This window comes from Anser cygnoides, chromosome 4 (genome assembly GCF_040182565.1).
Source record: "Anser cygnoides isolate HZ-2024a breed goose chromosome 4, Taihu_goose_T2T_genome, whole genome shotgun sequence".
NCBI classification, from domain to species: Eukaryota; Metazoa; Chordata; class Aves; order Anseriformes; family Anatidae; genus Anser; species Anser cygnoides.
Genome location: NC_089876.1, coordinates 67,138,473 through 67,154,733, shown reverse-complemented (window position 1 = coordinate 67,154,733; position 16,261 = coordinate 67,138,473). Strand labels below are relative to the sequence as shown.

The following is a 16,261-nucleotide window of genomic DNA, read 5'->3' as shown; positions in this document are numbered from 1 at the left end:
TCGCTGTTGGTGCTTCTTATAGATTTGGTAACAGCTGAATCACAAAAGAGGGGAAATAGACATCATTAATTACATTAAGCCGAAAATGTTTTAAAACTGACATTTGGTTCGGGGAGGGCAGGGAGCAGGATGGGGGTTATTTTTATGATTTTTTTCCCCATCAAAGCAGTCTCTTGTCATGTCAGATAGTTGATTATGGGCATGGTGAAGGTTTCTGCTCTTTGATCAATGGCTCAGTAGATGCAGGCGTTATGTGACTGGGAACACAGCAGTGTCGCCTGTGCAGACTGCAGCACATGAAGCTCAACTCAAGCCCTTGGAGCCTAAACTGCTCTCAGAGTGTGAGGGAGAACTACAGAACTTCTAAGGCATTTCTTCATGGTGGGCAAAGGTGGAGAGATATGAGAGAACAGCACGTGGCACACACAATAGCCTGATGAAGTAACTATTACAGTATTACATCCGTACCAACGCTTGGGGCACGCAATTTGGCAAGCCGGGTCAAAGTGTATAGCCAGCCCTGTACTGGAGGGATCTGCTTTTTTAGAGCTTTGTTAAAAGAAAGGGAGGAAAAAAATGCATGTAGAGATAGATAGAATATTAAAACTTCATCATTCAGCTGCAGTAAGCATCCCACTTTCAATGAAAAACAGACTAAAGGCAAAAAGGCAGTGCTTGGTCCTACAAAGCCATCCACTTGATACATAGACTGCTCTTTTTGGAAACATGGCACTGCCTTTTAGAGATGCTGGTTGCTGGGCATGTACGGAGTGAGACTTTCCAGTGTCAATATGTAGCTCGTGGCATCCTTCCTTCATAAAGTCTTGCTTGCAAGTGGGAAAGGGGAAGGGAGAAGCACAAGGCTGTGAGGTGAGCACTGAGCCACGCTTTGTGCATTGCATGCTCCTGGAAAGCATCTTGGGATGTTTTGCAAGTGGTGAATCCCTTTTTCCCCCTGCTTTTTGTAATCTGCACATAACCAGGGTTACTTTCCCTGTGCATTCCTGTCACAGAATGCCCCATAGCTACCTGATGCACAAGTTTGCTGGACTATCACTACATTTCCTACTGCGCAAGGACACTTTGGCTCTGATGGGCATTGCTTGTCAGTCTTCTGCAAGAACCATAGGAGACAAGCTGCATAAGACTGTAAAGATCTCCCTAAAAAATGTGAAGGAGAGACACAACGGGAAACACACGCCAAGACAAACTACAAGACTATGTAGGCTGGAAGTAGGGGGGGGATCATCACAGCTTTGGAGACACCGTGTAGGCAATACTGTTTACCACAGTGCTGCTCCTTTCCTCCTGTTGATTGCATTTAGTTCCCTGAAATCTGTGTTTGCTAACCAATCTGCTCCCTTCCTCCTTGCCCCCAGACAATGAGCAGCAAGATGCTCCAGAGGGATGGGGGAGAGGGAGGTGCTGAGCCATGAGAGGTCTTTGTGTTTTGCTACCTGTGTCCCTATTGCTTCCATCCTGCTTCCCCCGCTGGGGCTCTTCTCTGCCTGGCCAGCCTCTCTGCCGTACAATCCCACATGCTCTTGATCTTGCGAGGTTATAAAGAGTGCAATACCCTGCAGACTTGCCTAGATAACAGGAATAAAAGGGTAGCTCATCTTATAAAAAGCTCTCTCAGGAAAGCCTAAGAGCACTAGCTTGGTCATCTGTCACACCCTGATCTCCTCCTTACACTTAAAAAGAAAAGTTCTTTATTTTTAGCTACCTGCTGCATTCAGCTAGACTCTATGCAAATTTTATTTAATGAATATTTCAGGGTTTAAATAGTCTGTGCTCATGAACACTACTACATAAGTGTCATGTCGTCGCAGGTTCTCTGGTAACAGAGCAGAGAACATCCTAAGGAATGAAGCTGAAACCAGATAAAATCAGTGATTAATGCTGCTGGGGAAAGCAGCGGTGGCCGCATTATCCATGGGCATCCTTGGCAGGGACAACAGCAGAGGTTATTGATGAGGAAATAGCAGAGGCTATGGATGAGGAAATCATCACTGCTGCTGCTGACTTCTGCTGCTGGGTGTTGGCCAGGGGCAGGACAGCAGCAAGGGGCTCATTGCTGGCTTGGAGGGGAGCTGGAGGAGCACCTAAAGGGGTACCCGCAGGAGGGCAGCAAGCCCTGGGGACATGTGGGTCGTACACCTGGTCACACGTCTTCCCAGTTCAGGAGAGGTGATCTGTGTAATGCTGAAATGTTGAGACTAGTCAGGACAGCCAGAGCTTGGAAATCTTACTTTTGCACGCCAGAATAGCTTTTTACAGGTGGTTACTGCTCGTCGTATCTGGTACTCCAGGTGGTGATAGTCTTCTCCCACACAATGCCAACAAAAAAACTCAGCTTCTAACTAATTGCTGTCTTTTTTATTTCCTCCTCCCTTGCTTCTTTTCTTATGTTTCTACTCCTTAAATACTCTGTACACATGTAAAAACCCAAACTAAAACCTCAATAATAAAAAAATATATATATTGGTAAACCCAGAGCAGTTATTATGTGCTGGAAGCAAATGCTTGATATTCTCACAGTGCTGCTTAAACCCCCAAACAACAACTTAAATGCACAAGCCGAGCTGCACGACCGACTCAGCTGGTGTGACGGGAGCGCTGCCAGCAGCTCACAGCCTCACGATGACTGGGGCCTGAATCCCAGACCCTTAAAAGGGATATTATGCCCAAAGACAAGAAGCATCCACATTTTAATAGGCAAATAGTTCCATCCTGGTGACAAGAGTGAATATAGCAAGAACCTACAGGTGTCTTTTCCTTTTTTGTCTTTTCTTTTTCTGTTTTTTTTTTTTTTGGCCTCGAAGCATTGAATATTTATGGTTTCCCCTTGGTGCCACACATGCCATCATTCACACCGGCTCCCCGTGACCGGAGGGGCAGCACACATACCTCTATGGTGCAGAAAAGCAATGGTGCTTTGCTCTGAACTCCACACACACAGATGACCTGGTATCTTTGACTGCCGCTTATAATCAGCTGCATGTGCCGTTACGGCTTTAGAAAGGTTATTTCCAGCAGCAGGATGCTCCGTGGGTAAATTATGGCTATAATAAACCTGTTTTCAACCTGTCTTCTCCCACTTCCCTCTGAGGCAGCTCACGCAGAGTTTAGTTCAGGTCCTTATGGCAGGAAAGCTCAATGCTCAAAGCACAAGCAAGCTCCTGTGCTTCGAAGGTTTTGTGTCCCACCTTGGAGGCACGAGCCTCCAGTAACCTCTGCCGATAAATGTTTTTTGGGGGGTGAGCGGTCAACAGACTTGTTAGCCAGGCTGATTTTATGGAAGATAAAAAGGGGATTCAGGGCATGGCACTCAGGGAGCAGCACCATCCAGGTACGATGGGGGGCCAGTTGGAGCTGCAGCATTTCCAACACAGCGTGGCTGGGAACAACAGGCTTATGTCTTGCAGCTGTCGGGCACCTGCACCAGCTCGCCCCTAGTCTCTTCTCTTTAAAAAGGAAAGTTTTACGGTTCACAGCCTTGGCAGCCCTTTTGTGAGAGGCTCACCCCAAGAGGTAAATGTGCTGCTTTGGTGCAGGTGCCTTCACGGCCTTGCATGTACCTGTACTCTGCCTTTCGACAGCCTCCATCTGAGCAGGTTCCTCCTTCTTGCCTGTGTTGCTGCCACTCATATGTATGGATAAAAGGGTAGCATGACATTAAAGACTGCTTCATATTAAATAGGTGGGATTTTCTAGTTTTTCCCCACGGTTACAATATGCATGCAGGCGTTTTTAGCTGCTAGCAGTTTACGCCACGATGCAAAGCAACCCACCGAGCTAGCAGCAGTGTAAACGAAAGGAGAAAGGGCATCCCACTGCTAGGGAAAAAAAAGAGATGAGCAACGAGAACTGAAGAAATTCCCTTCTCTTCTGAAAACCCCGGAAGAGCAGCAAAAATAGCCACATTGAGGGATAAGCCTGAGTAGTTTCTGGCTCTGTCCACCCCCAAACCTTCCTGGTGGTATTTCCAATGGCACCGTGCAGATCTGCTGCAACAGGGATGTTCTGGCCCTCGGGTGGGTGGGAGATGGGATGAAATGGTTTATGCTTAAGAAACAGCTCAGGGACAACATTAATCCTTCTTGGATGTGTCTAGTCTTTCTTAACCTCTCTCTGAATGTTATTATGAGAGTGTCTGCGTGTGTCCACTCCACCTCAAATGGCACAGATAATATCTGATATAAAAACAAATATGTTTACTCTGCAGTTATCCCTACCGATTAAAAAGGGTGTGGATGGGGAACATCCATGTGGATGAAAAACACCGTTTGTTCAAGCAAGCCCCACTGGGTTGGTGTAAGCTCAGGGTTGCAGCTCTGCTCTGGGCTCCCATTGCTGGAGCAGGGCTACCCGCGAGGAGCAGCAGGCACCTTCCTCCCGTGAGCAGTGGGCAGTGGTGGCCACTGCCATTAATCCTGCTGTTTAACCACCTACTGCCCCTCCTGGGGACAAAGCCAAGCAAATCCGTACCACTGGCTCCACCAGAAGGGGTGGGAGGATGGGATGCTGTCCCGTAAATATTGAGGGAAGCCTCGTCATCTTTTGGTTGGGTCAAAATGCTCTTAAAAGTAGCGAGTGGCTGCATCAGGGAGGTCTGCATCCAGTTGGACACCTGGCTGGTTGTGGAGCGTGGCTGGGTGCTGCTCGGGGGCTTTACCAGCTCTCTCCTTGTTCTCCACAGAAAGCAGCAGGACGCCCAAGCAGGAGCCGGTCTTTAGAAGAGTGACCATGGAAGACAGTGTCATCTAGCGCCCGGGGCACCCGCAAGCCTGCCCCAGTGAGCCCGTGCTGCTGTGCTGCCTCAGCTCCTCTGTGCCTCAGTTTACCCATCCCTCAACGGGATCACACAACGGGAGAGGCCCAAGAACCAGTCTCAACAAAACCCTCGGCAAACACTCTCATCCCCACGGAGAAACCAGCCCCGCTGAGATTTCTGCTGCCTTGTGCCTGGCAGTGCCCCGGGAAGCACGCTTGTTGGTTGGCCAATTCTTTTAAGCAGAACAAGCAAAAAAAAAAAATATATATATATATCTTTTGTAGTAACAAAGGAGTCCTTTCTGCTCCAGATGTCGGCTTCTTGACTTGAAAACGCTTAAAGACAGCTGAGCGTGTTCGCCCCCCTTCGTGAACCCCGCTATGTGCTCACATACTGGGCTGTATAAAGGCGACCCTGCTGCAGCTAGGGCCCTATTGTAAATACAGGGAGGGTCAAAAAGGGAAGGAGAAAAAAAAAAAGGATGAAGAAACAGCCCTCACACCAGAAGAAGGTGAACTTGCCAGCAGAGTGCTCTCAAGCTGTCACTTGTAAATAGGGACCGGCACGTACGTCTAGCAGCAGCTCTGCTCAGCAAAAGCTTCCAGGGAATGCTGCTTGGATTTCGCTGTCATGTGTAAATAGAGATATTTTTTGGAAAAAATAAGCCTTAGTTTCTCGAAGATAACGATTCTCCATCAGCTCAGCTGTGAATGGATATATGCAAAGCCACGGCATCAGCCTGGCATTGCGGCAGGGGTCTGGCAGCCCAGGTGTGCCGCTGCGGCAGGTGCAGGAGGCACCTGAAGGACGGTGGGCAGGGGGCTCAGCAGACATTTCGCCTTCGTTCCTGTCAGCGGGGTGAACTCTCTGGCCCGTGTTCTCCCCAGGGAGCTATGGCCTGCTGAGGACTTTGGCTTCTCCGTGCAGGCATGGCAGGTGGGATGGGCAGAAATCACCAGTAAGGGATGCAGACCCCATCAGTGTGGTTCCCCTGAGGCTTTTAATATTAATTACAAAAAGAAAAAGAGGAAAAAAAAAAAAAAAAAAAGGGAAAACGTACACCAAACTCTGAAGACTTGTTAGTGGTGTTAGGCCAACTCCTCTGCACTGAGTCGTCACCTGCTGTCCCTGCACGCGATGCAGCAGCAGCGAGCTCCATGGCTGTGTGGCCATCCTGCCGATGCTGTGTGCTCCCAGTACAGCAGGGCTGTGCTCCTGGTGGAAACCACAGGGGAGCTCTGGAGCTTCCCCTTCGTCCTGCACAACTCAGAACTTACTTAGTCCTTACTTACCCTGAGTCCAACAGCATAGGTTCATGCAGCAGAAGAAAATTACATAGCACATGGAAAAAAATGGCCCAGAATAACTTTCCCTAGACGTAAAAGCCTCTATTTTGCCTGGCATTTTTCAGTGAAGCAGTGCCAATGTGGAAGTGTCCCCTCCCTATGAAAAGCCAGATAGCACGGCTATCTGGTAGCTTGCTGGTAGCTATAGAAACACCTATTGCACAAATCTAGCATGGTATTTGGGGCAGAGCCCTCATTCCTTGCAGGGAAAGGCCAGCAGCTTATCAGAAACTGCCTGATACTGCCAAGGGGTTTAGGCACCCACACCAGTAAGTTTTTCCGCCAGGGAAAAAAAAGAATGGGACAAAATATGAAAAACCTCCCCTACTTTATGCTGGAAAGGTTCTGGAAACTAGACAGGGAATTTGGAAGAAAATAAAAAGCTCCAAAAAGTTTGAAACCTCATGATTTTTTCAGTCACAAGGGGATGGTCCTTATGGTTTCTAGAGCCTAGAAGGGCAGTGCTAAATCCTGACCTGAGGCTGCCCAACCCTTGGGAGCTCTGGGGTGCTGCTTGGGGTGAAAGGAGGGCTGCAATTGCAGGAAAGCAGAAATCCCCTGTTTTTTTTCCAACAGATTACTGGAAAGCAGCAATCCTCTGGATTGCTTTTTTTTTTTTTTCATTCAAGCCCTCACTATTAGTTTCTCTCCCCAGACAACCCTATCATCCTGCACCTTAAACCTTTGACACGATGTCTAGAAGAGTTATTCTTGGAGCCAGTTACGACAACGGTCGCTGTCTCTTTCTTCAGCCCTGACAAGGCTGACACCTGGTAACTGATGGTGAGGGCTGTAGAGACCAGCCCAAGTCCCAATAAAAATGATGAATCCTGTCTACTGCCTCCACACCGATGGCACACAGGTTACCTCTTGCAGATATTAGCCACCGTGAAATCGCTGGAAGAGCACCAGTGCATTTTGCGTGGTCTTCTCCAGGGCCCTGGGATAACGCAGACAATCAGCTGCCACCGAAGGGATCCAGGAACTTAATTGGCAAAGCCAACATATCCCATTAGCAAACCCCTCGGCCCTGTGGTTCCCCGGGGCAGAGTTTTGATTTAATCCAGCCCCAAGTCAACAGTGATTTATGTTTCACTTGCTTTACATATCTTAACTGAACTTCCTTACTCCTCAGGCATGGAATGAATCTTAATACATTGTAATTACTGTACTCCTGTCGATGAAACCATATGAAAAGCTATCACGGAGAGCATTAATAAAATGTACATTATGAAAAAGAATTCGGTATTGTCTGAAATTAATAATGCGCCAGACTATTCTCATCCACGCCTGCTCATTACAGGCCTGCCTTTGAGTTTTTTTGTTAAAATGCCTCGTTCAAACCACTCACATAGTTGTATTCGGTGCAAGTTACGTGCTGTAGGTCTGCATCCCAGGTAGATGTACTGCATGAGGATTTATCAATCTGTTACGTCTTTCAGGCATTGATTTTAGTGACATTTATATAATGCTGGTATGACTAAAATGAACTGATTGATTCATGCGTATGGATTAGTTTGCCTAAGACTTTGAGGCTAGGTAGGTTTATCATGCACTGTAACGACAGAATTCATCACTGTATTATTTACAAGAGACTGAACTGGCTGCATCTCAATAACTGAAGAGATCTTCACTGTTTTATTTATGTATAAATGTTTACTTAATCAGCCACCAATTTTGTTTAGTGGAATTTGTTAGCAAACGGGAATTGTAAATGATAACATGGTGTCTATTTTTAAATTTATAGGCTTTCATCTATAGCAAAAATCCAAGATTTCCAAAGTGTCTTTGTCTACTGGCAATCAACAAGCTCTCTTGTATATGCTTTCTGGTAATTGCAATTAGCTACCGCAATCCTTCACATAAAAAAAAATACAACCCTAATACAGGAGATCTGAGTGGTAGTATGTCAGAGTCACCATAAATACCCCAACTATGTAGAAGCATTGCTGTAGGTGCCAAGCTACTGGCTTGGCTGTCCTCTGAGCGTTCGGCAGTAGTTATATATATGTAAACACAACGTGATGTGAAAAACACAGCCAGCATTTATAAAAGACAGCCTCCAAAGCCTCCATGGAGGTGGAGGATCGCCCCTGCTACATCTCCACCCAGGGCTCTGCTTCGTGCTGGGTTGAAAGATCATGAGAAAACCCCGATTCCAGATAAAATGAAGTGAAAAGCTTCAGCGCACGTTGGAAGGAATGATTTGAGCTGCTCAGCTCTCTGCTGCAACAGCTTGAGGAGAACTTGGCCAAAGGGGGGAAGGAAGACATCAGCCCACCGAGCACCCCAGCTGGGAAAGTGGCCAGGCAAAAATGGGCTTTTGCTGGAATAATTCTGTGAGGAGGCTTAATCCCAGGCTGCTGATGGATGGCACGTGTTTGCTTTGAGCTGGGTTGCCCTCCGACCATGCTGCTCCTCGCAGGGATCCTGAGTAAAGAGGATTTATTAAACCAAGGGGGAGACTTTCCTTTCAGGAGCCATATGGAAATATTTTTAGTGCAGGGCACATAAGAAGTGACATGTTAGAGGGATATAAAATAATAAGTAGTGTCCAGAGAAGGTGAATTGAGCGTGCCAGTTCTCCTTAGGTAATACAGCAAGTGGCTCTGTGTGGGGAAACGAAGAGGTGAAGGCTTAAATGTAGTTAAAGGCATTTACCATTACCTCATTACCCAGCACACAATTACCCCATGCACTCCGTGACCCAATACACCAGTAAGATGATGGACAACGAGCTTCAGCAAAATGTTATAACTTTTTACACATGCCTCACACCCTTGCACCTCCTCACTGCAGAGCTATTAGGAGTTAGAGCAGAGCACGCGGGGAGCATCGTTGTCCAGAAATGCTTTGTTCCCATGGCCAGTGCATCGCTTGTGAATGTTTGGGAAGGTTGCCTGCCACCATACAGACTGCTATTTAGCCATGCAATTCCCATGGACCTCAGTGGCACTGCCTTCAGCCTCAGCTATTTGTCAGCACAAATAGCAATATTTGGCAGCATTGAGCTTAGCAGAGGCTGCATGTAACCAGCATGTTTTATATTCCATGCAAATGATGGGACGCTTCTGCTTCCTCACGGTCTTTAACCTGCAAAGCCAGCAGAGCTTATAGTGTCTGGAAATTACCCTAATGGGCAAATCTGGTGAGAGCAGCTGAGCCTCGGAAAACTCAATTCACCAAGGACTAGTGCACACACTCCTTGGGGCATAAACCGAAGTTTTTAGTTGCTTTTCTTGGAGACTCTGTAAATGTGAGCGATGCAAAATTAATCAAAAACATCAGTACAAGCTAAGAAGTTAGTCATGCTTCATGAGCTGTTTATACAGGAGGAAGCTCTTGGCCTTGTAGCACCAGGAATGGGAAATGCACTAATTGTGAGACTTTCAGGCGTTAGGACAGACACGACACCCCGCCATCCTCAAGTGCACCATGGGCTGATTTTACCCTGGGGCCGTACCAAACCACACTGCTGGGTGTGAGATGCGTTGCCCCCTTGGAACAGGACTGTAGCTGCTGTTTGGGATGTGTCGGGCATCTTTGCAAGTGGGTTCCCACTGTTCCTTCTCACCTAGTTACTATTTTATCTGTGATGTTCATAATCTGCAGGTTGGTTACTCCTTAATTTAAGGCAACTAGGAGATGCACCTGACAAGGTCTTAAAAATGAGATGTTTTAATCAGCTCTGTGCCCACCTGGATGCCAGCTATGGTCCTTAACCATAGGATGCTTGGGTCTTGCTTAGAGGCCCCCCCTAGCAAACCAAGGACACTGACACCCCGTGCAACACAAGCAACGAAGCTGATGGTGCTGGCATCATGTCTGTAACTTCTGGCTGAGCCAGAGACTATCCTTTAGGAAGGTACTTTAAGTGACTGCAGCTTTTGAAGGAATGAGGAACGTGTTGGACCCCTTGGTAAGTCACTCTACATGCTAACTACTCCTGCTGATGTACAAGCACTGTAGTTTGCCTCTTGTCTGAACAATTAGCTTTTATTTCCTGTCTTATGCCCTGTTTAATCCATGCTAATATCCCTCCTAGATCTTTTTGGATAATGCCTGCTGTGTAGGGGAGGTATATAATCATAGGAAAGGCTGAAAATTTGTCACCATAATGTCACCAAAATGGCCTTGACTAAAAGGTGGTGCTGCAGGAGTCTGATTTTTCACAAGCTTCCCTCCACACGGATGAGCTTTTAGTTAGTCATGTTTCAAAATAAAATCGAGGCATGCCTCTTTTTTTAGCTTTAAAGCTAAAAACGAATCTGTTGTGTGCGTGCTCCCTTCTGCTCGGATGCACTTGCTGGCGTCTGCTGCTGTGGGAAGCTGAAGGCATCAATGGCGAGGTTGAATCCAACCCGTCCTGGACAGGGTGTGTGTGTGTGTGTGTGTGTGTAAATCAGCACATGTATCATGGTGCGTGGGGTGATGGTGGGTGATTTCCACGCTGACATCCTCTGCTTAGAGCTTTGGTGTCCAGGGTGTGCAGCAGCTGCATTAAACACTCTTCAGAAAAACACATTTTTTTCCTTGCAAGCTCTTTTACCCTTACGTGCGTATCATGGATTCACCTGGGTTAAGTGCTCTGGTGCGTGCTCCTGGTAAGCAGCACCCAGGAGCTGCCCATGGGTCTCTAGGTATCCTGAATATTAAGCAGTTTCCTAAGTGCTGTGAGGCTCTCATGGCTGAACAGCTTCACCATGTGCTTGCTGCACATGCATCCAGCAAGGAAATCAAAGGCATGATGTCATCAGCATTTCTCATCTAAAATTAAATATCTGTCTTAAGTCCCTAGACACACACAGACTTTGTATTAGAAACAAGTACCGAGAGTTCAAACTCTGAGTCATCTCATATATATTTCACCAAAGCCAAGGGAATAGCAGAAAGAACAGACCTGCAAAAGAGCAATTCTCCAGTCTAGCAAGACGAGGGAGGAAAACTGTTCAGGGAAAAATACTAATGGGTTCACAAGCAAAAAAAATCTTGCCAATGAAATTGTGACTCTAATATTCTGTACCTTTGCAGTAAAGCTGTGATTTGCTTCAGGAAGTGCATCAGAGAATAAATGGGTCAACTCGTGCTCATTAGCAGTGGTGGCAGAGCAAGTGGCATTTGAAACAAGCCTGCTTGGAGGGAAAGCCAAGTGATTTATTCTGAAATAGTAAAATGTTTGTTGTCACAATTAGCTTCTCCGAGTGCACAGCGCAGAGCCATGCAGTGCTCCTGGCCGGGCAGGGATCAGCGAGGCTTTTGCCATGAAGCTGAGCACTGCACTCCTGCTGCAGGTCTGCGCTGCATCGCTGGAGGCGCAAGCTGGTGGATGCTGCACCCTTTCCTGGTGTGTGCGGCACGTGTTTCAGTGCAGTTGTTGAATCACAGGATCATAGATTCATAAGGTTTGGAAAAGACCTCCAAGATCATCTGGTCCAACCATCCCCCTACCACCACTGTCACCCACTAAACCATGTCCCTAAGCACCACGTCCAACCTCTCCTTGAACACCCCCAGGGACGGTGACCACCACCACCCTGGGCAACCCCTTCTGACACCTGACTGCTCTTTCTGAGAAGAAATGTCTCCTAATTCCCAACCACATATTTGAGTGGTCAAAGACTGCTTTTAGGATTCCCTTTTCCTTTGTTAGCTCCAGGCCCACTGCAGTCCCAGCTCTTCCTGACCTTCCCAGTGGCCTCAGGTGGTCAGTGGCTTGCTCCTTGCTGGCTCCCTCTCCTGCCTCAAGCCATTCACTCAGGCCAGGCTTGGAAATGTACTTAAAGACATTCCCAAGAGGTTGATGGAGTGGGATTTGTGCTATTTTCAGCTTCCAGCGCTGCCTGGCCCCTGATAAGCCCCCAGCTACATGGTGGCTCATTTTCCCTCCCTGATCTAATGCCGTGCCCCTCATTTGCTTCCCAGCAGGTCAAGTTCAGTTGTCGTGGGCACAACCTGGCTCCTAAATGGCCTTCTCCAAGGAAACTAAAGATGTTCCCTTCTCACCAAAAGGGTCTTCTCCTCCCACACACAGTTCAGGCTGTTTGTTTGCGGGAAGGAGCTGTGTATCAGGGTCCCTTGGGATGTGATAAGGAAGCCGGTGATGCTGCCAGTGCAGGAAGGTGTGGGGCAGAAGGCAGTGCAGGCACCTGGGGGGCTGCAGAGGATAAAATCCCTGCTCTGGGATATTCTCCATCTCTCACTGGGGTGTGCCGTGGGCCTGTGGCCTGACAGATGTGCTATCAGGTATGCAGTATCAGCCCAAGAGCTGTTCTGGCTCCATAATGGGAACCAATTCCCTCCCCTAATGTGCAGTTGTTGAGTTGCATAAAAATCATTATTACACATTGTGAAATCTAATTACATTATTACACACTGCGTATACACTCTAATAAAGGCAGTGGATGCAATAACACTGCTGGTAATACACCATTCCACCGAAATTACTATTGCTGTCAATTTTACTTCTAGTTTTCTTGATTTACCCTGAAGAGTGAAGCTTGCAGCCTGCTTGCTCCAGCAGGGAGCAAGTGGGAATTGGGAAGACCTTACAGTGGGAAGACCTTACAGTGGGAAGACCCATGAAGTGGGAAGACCTTACAGCAGCTGCAGCACCCCACAGCTCCTGTTACAGCTGTCAGCATGTAAGGAGGGGCTACCGTGGCCCCACTCCTATACACAGTGGTGAGACGTGCTCCTGCAAGGGTTATCGGTGCTGTCCTGAGATGGGCTCAAAACCAGCCCTTTGAAAGTTCCCCTGATAACAGCACTCATCGTTCATCCTTGGGAACATGTGCTCTTTAATATTTGAAGCTAGACCAGCCCAAATGCCACCCCACACACACCTCCAGAGGTTGTGGTATGCAGCAGGAGGAGGACAGATTGTTCTCACAGCTATATCCAGCAGTATGGATGTGACTGCACTGACGTGGTCCTCACCAGCACTAGTCTGTGCAATGAGACCTGCACTCAGCTGAGGACAGAAAGCACCTTCTCAGCTAGACCAATGAAAAGAAAAAAAGCAGGAGGAAAATGGACATCTGGAGGGTTGAGATGAGAGGGAATTTAGCTCTCAAGGAGTATTTTCAGTTCTCTGCCTTCCCACCATTAACTTCTCACTGTGAAGCTCATATGATGAATACTATCCGCTGGGGCTAACCAGCTGGTCCCCTGCCCTCTGGTCCCCTGTCCCACAAATCAGAATCGAGCTCTTCTTAGTAGTGGAAGAGATGAAGAGGGGCTCCCTAAACATCTCAGCACCTGTGAGGGGATGGGTGTGCAGCTGCCATCCATTGAAACACTGCTTGCAGAGTGCCCTCAATCTATTAGCTGAAGAAACTGGGAGCTGAGGAGAGGTGGTTGTAAGGATTGTGGTGATGTTCTGAAGATCCTTATTTTTTATTTTTCTTAAGCTGTGGCAAATGAGTCCAGGGCTAGGTCACTGTAGAAAAAGAAAATGAAAGGGAAAGACATGGAGAAGAAAAAAGTATTGCTTTGTAAAAAAGGCAAAAAAGTATACTAAGAAAAAAATATTGATTTGCATTTCCTTTGCTAGACAATTTGGATGCTGGAAGATGCCTCCCTGCTGTCCCCTTTGCAAACTCTTCAGAAGGAAAGGAGGTGAGCTTGTGGTGTTTCAATATGTCTTTACTTCTACATGAAATAAGATGCTGAAAATTAGCTCCTGAACAACACCTAAGCTTTTACAGGAGCAAACTATCCCTCTGTTGTAGGAATTCCACTGGTTATCGGATTCCACCAGGAGAAAGATGGGGGCAGGAGGCTTGGCTCTAATTCATCCAGCCACTGATTATTTTTTAATCACCCTGAGCTTGAAACAGGTTAATTAAAATTATCAGTTAACTAGTCCTCCACTGGGAAGGTGTGCAGGAACTTAGCTGTGTGTCCTCTTGGTCACCTAAATTACTGTTCTGCATACACGTTTTACTTTAAGGATACCACTGCTCCTTTTTCTGTCTAGAAAACACAGATCCCTAGCTCTGGTTGCTGTCTGGCCTGTGGCAATCCTTCCTTTAGGAGGTGTTTGTCCTCTGGCTTCATTTTTTCTTTCCTTCTCTTGGACAAAACTCCAGAGAAGCAGCGTAAGTTAAACCAAAGGGAAATTTGAGGGGAAAAGGAGGCAGTGAGGATGCACACCTCCCTGGCTTTCTTCTTTGCAAACAGAATTTGGAGTTGGGTCTGAGACTGGTGGGAAGAGGGTAAAGGCTGAAAAATAATGGGAAAACACCTTAAGCAGTCCCACCTTCCTTCCCTGTAGGGTAAAGGGTCATGCTTCCTCAGCACACAGCTGAGTGCTAGTTGTACTTGTCAAGTTTTCACTGAAGCCACTACCTGATTTTTCCCCTGTAGTAAATTGCTGTGGAAGCCAACAATATTTCTGCCTTTATTGCAGAACCATGACTGTCAGACAAAGAACAGACGTAAGGGTCATGTTGATAAAGACATAAGGGTCTCTTCCTCTCCCCCGCTGCAGTGATTTATGAGCAGCCTTAGCTTTCCAGGCCCTGCTGTAGCAGGTTTCCCAGGAAAGAGCCTGTTCTCAGTCTCCCGCAGACTGAAATGATGGTGTCAGTGTTGCCTGTGGACAAACAGGGGCCTCACGAGACAGTTTGCCTTCATAAATCACCCGATGTGGGACTCAGCAGCCAACAGCAGTCCACCCAAGCTGCAGGTGCACGGAGCATGAAGGCTGCTGAGGAAGGGTCAGCTCACTGCCCAGCACTGGGAGGACTAGAGCCTTGGCACATCGCTCTTGTGCAGTGATAATATCTTGTCAGCAAGTGATGATCACCTGGTGACTGGTCTTGCTCCACAATACTGGGTGATAACGCACTTCTAGTGGAGATATCTCCTAATAAACGGGACTGAAGAGCATGTACACACCACAGACCTACCGTCTCCTTCCTCCTTTACCATGAAGTCCTTTAGCGATAATGAGCTGTTTCATATTAGTTTCTGGTCTTTATTTTTTTTTTCATGGAGAATTCAAATTAGTCTCCCATCCTGCAGGTGCAATTCAGCCTTCACAGAAAGTTAGGCACCATGCCAGTCCTAAAATTCAGCTGCATCCTTCACTTACGTTCTGATGCTGAGGACTGGTGACACGCCAAAACTTCGCAAAATGCCCTGTCTGCCAAGAAATGCTGCTGCGTGGCACAAGTAGCAATCCCTCTCCATTGAGATCCGCTGCACTGTTTGGAGAAAAACAAGAAAAATTTAGGCCCCTATAGAAGTGAGACTATTGAGGAATTAATGAAATCTCTCAGTTTGGAGACTCGCAGATGCTCTTCTATTGGGAGTGTGCCGAGGCTGTCATAAAACCCCTTTGGATAAGATGCAGTAAACATCTGGTACCTTTTTTTAAATAAAAACTATAATTGTTTTAGGCCTTGTTGTCTGCACATGCTGGTAATGTGCCTGCGAGGTCTAATTAGTTGACAAGTGACAAAAGAGGCCACTGCAGTGAAAGGGAGGCTGGGTGCCAGGATCGTTAGATAGGTTAGGCAGGAGCCACAGGAGCCAGCAGGAGATGGATGCAGGAAGGTGTATTATCCCCTGCTGTTATAGCTGGGGGGACACGAGGAAACAAGGCAAATTGATAAGCCAAGGGCTCCATATTTTGCTATTTCTCTTACGCAAAACTGGATCTTCAATTTTCTGGGAATAGACAGAGCAGGTCCCTCTCTGATTTTATAACCCAGGCTATGGGACGAGATCATTAGCTAAGGAGAGCACAAGCTGACTGTCTGCTCTGCTTAGGTCTTCTCTGGAGAAATCCTTGAAATGTTGCTTTTTCCTGAAGCTGTGCATAACTCCCTAAGGTTTTCCCAGGTAGCTTCCTGTTCATGTGTCTTGTCTCCTTTTGAATGGTTAACTTGGGGGGGGGGGTGTAAATGATGAGTCCTAGGGACAAAGCAGTGGTGAATAAAGTGTCTTCTGGTTTGTGTTTCCTAGCACTCCTGTGAAGCGTGCAATATATTTTCCTGGTGTTCCTGTGCAAATTCACAGGTAGATTCAGAGATTTCATAGCTATTAGTCTCATACCTACAGAAACATCACAGCTAGGCTCCCCAGCCACGCTGCAGGAGTGAAGTTCATTTCTGTTGCAGCCATCCTGAAT

General features: G+C 47.1%; 1 protein-coding gene across 1 annotated transcript in view; it reads left to right on the top strand.

Moving 5' to 3' along the window:
• ADGRL3 (adhesion G protein-coupled receptor L3) overlaps nucleotides 1-7,364 on the top strand; it is a 535,525-nt gene extending 528,161 nt beyond the window's left edge. Inside the window, exon 25 of the mRNA XM_048067842.2 lies at nucleotides 4,703-7,364. Within this exon, the coding sequence (XP_047923799.2) occupies nucleotides 4,703-4,770 (68 nt within the window). The 3' untranslated portion in view covers nucleotides 4,771-7,364. The remainder of the gene's footprint in view (nucleotides 1-4,702) is intronic.
• The last annotated feature ends 8,897 nt before the right edge of the window (nucleotides 7,365-16,261 follow it).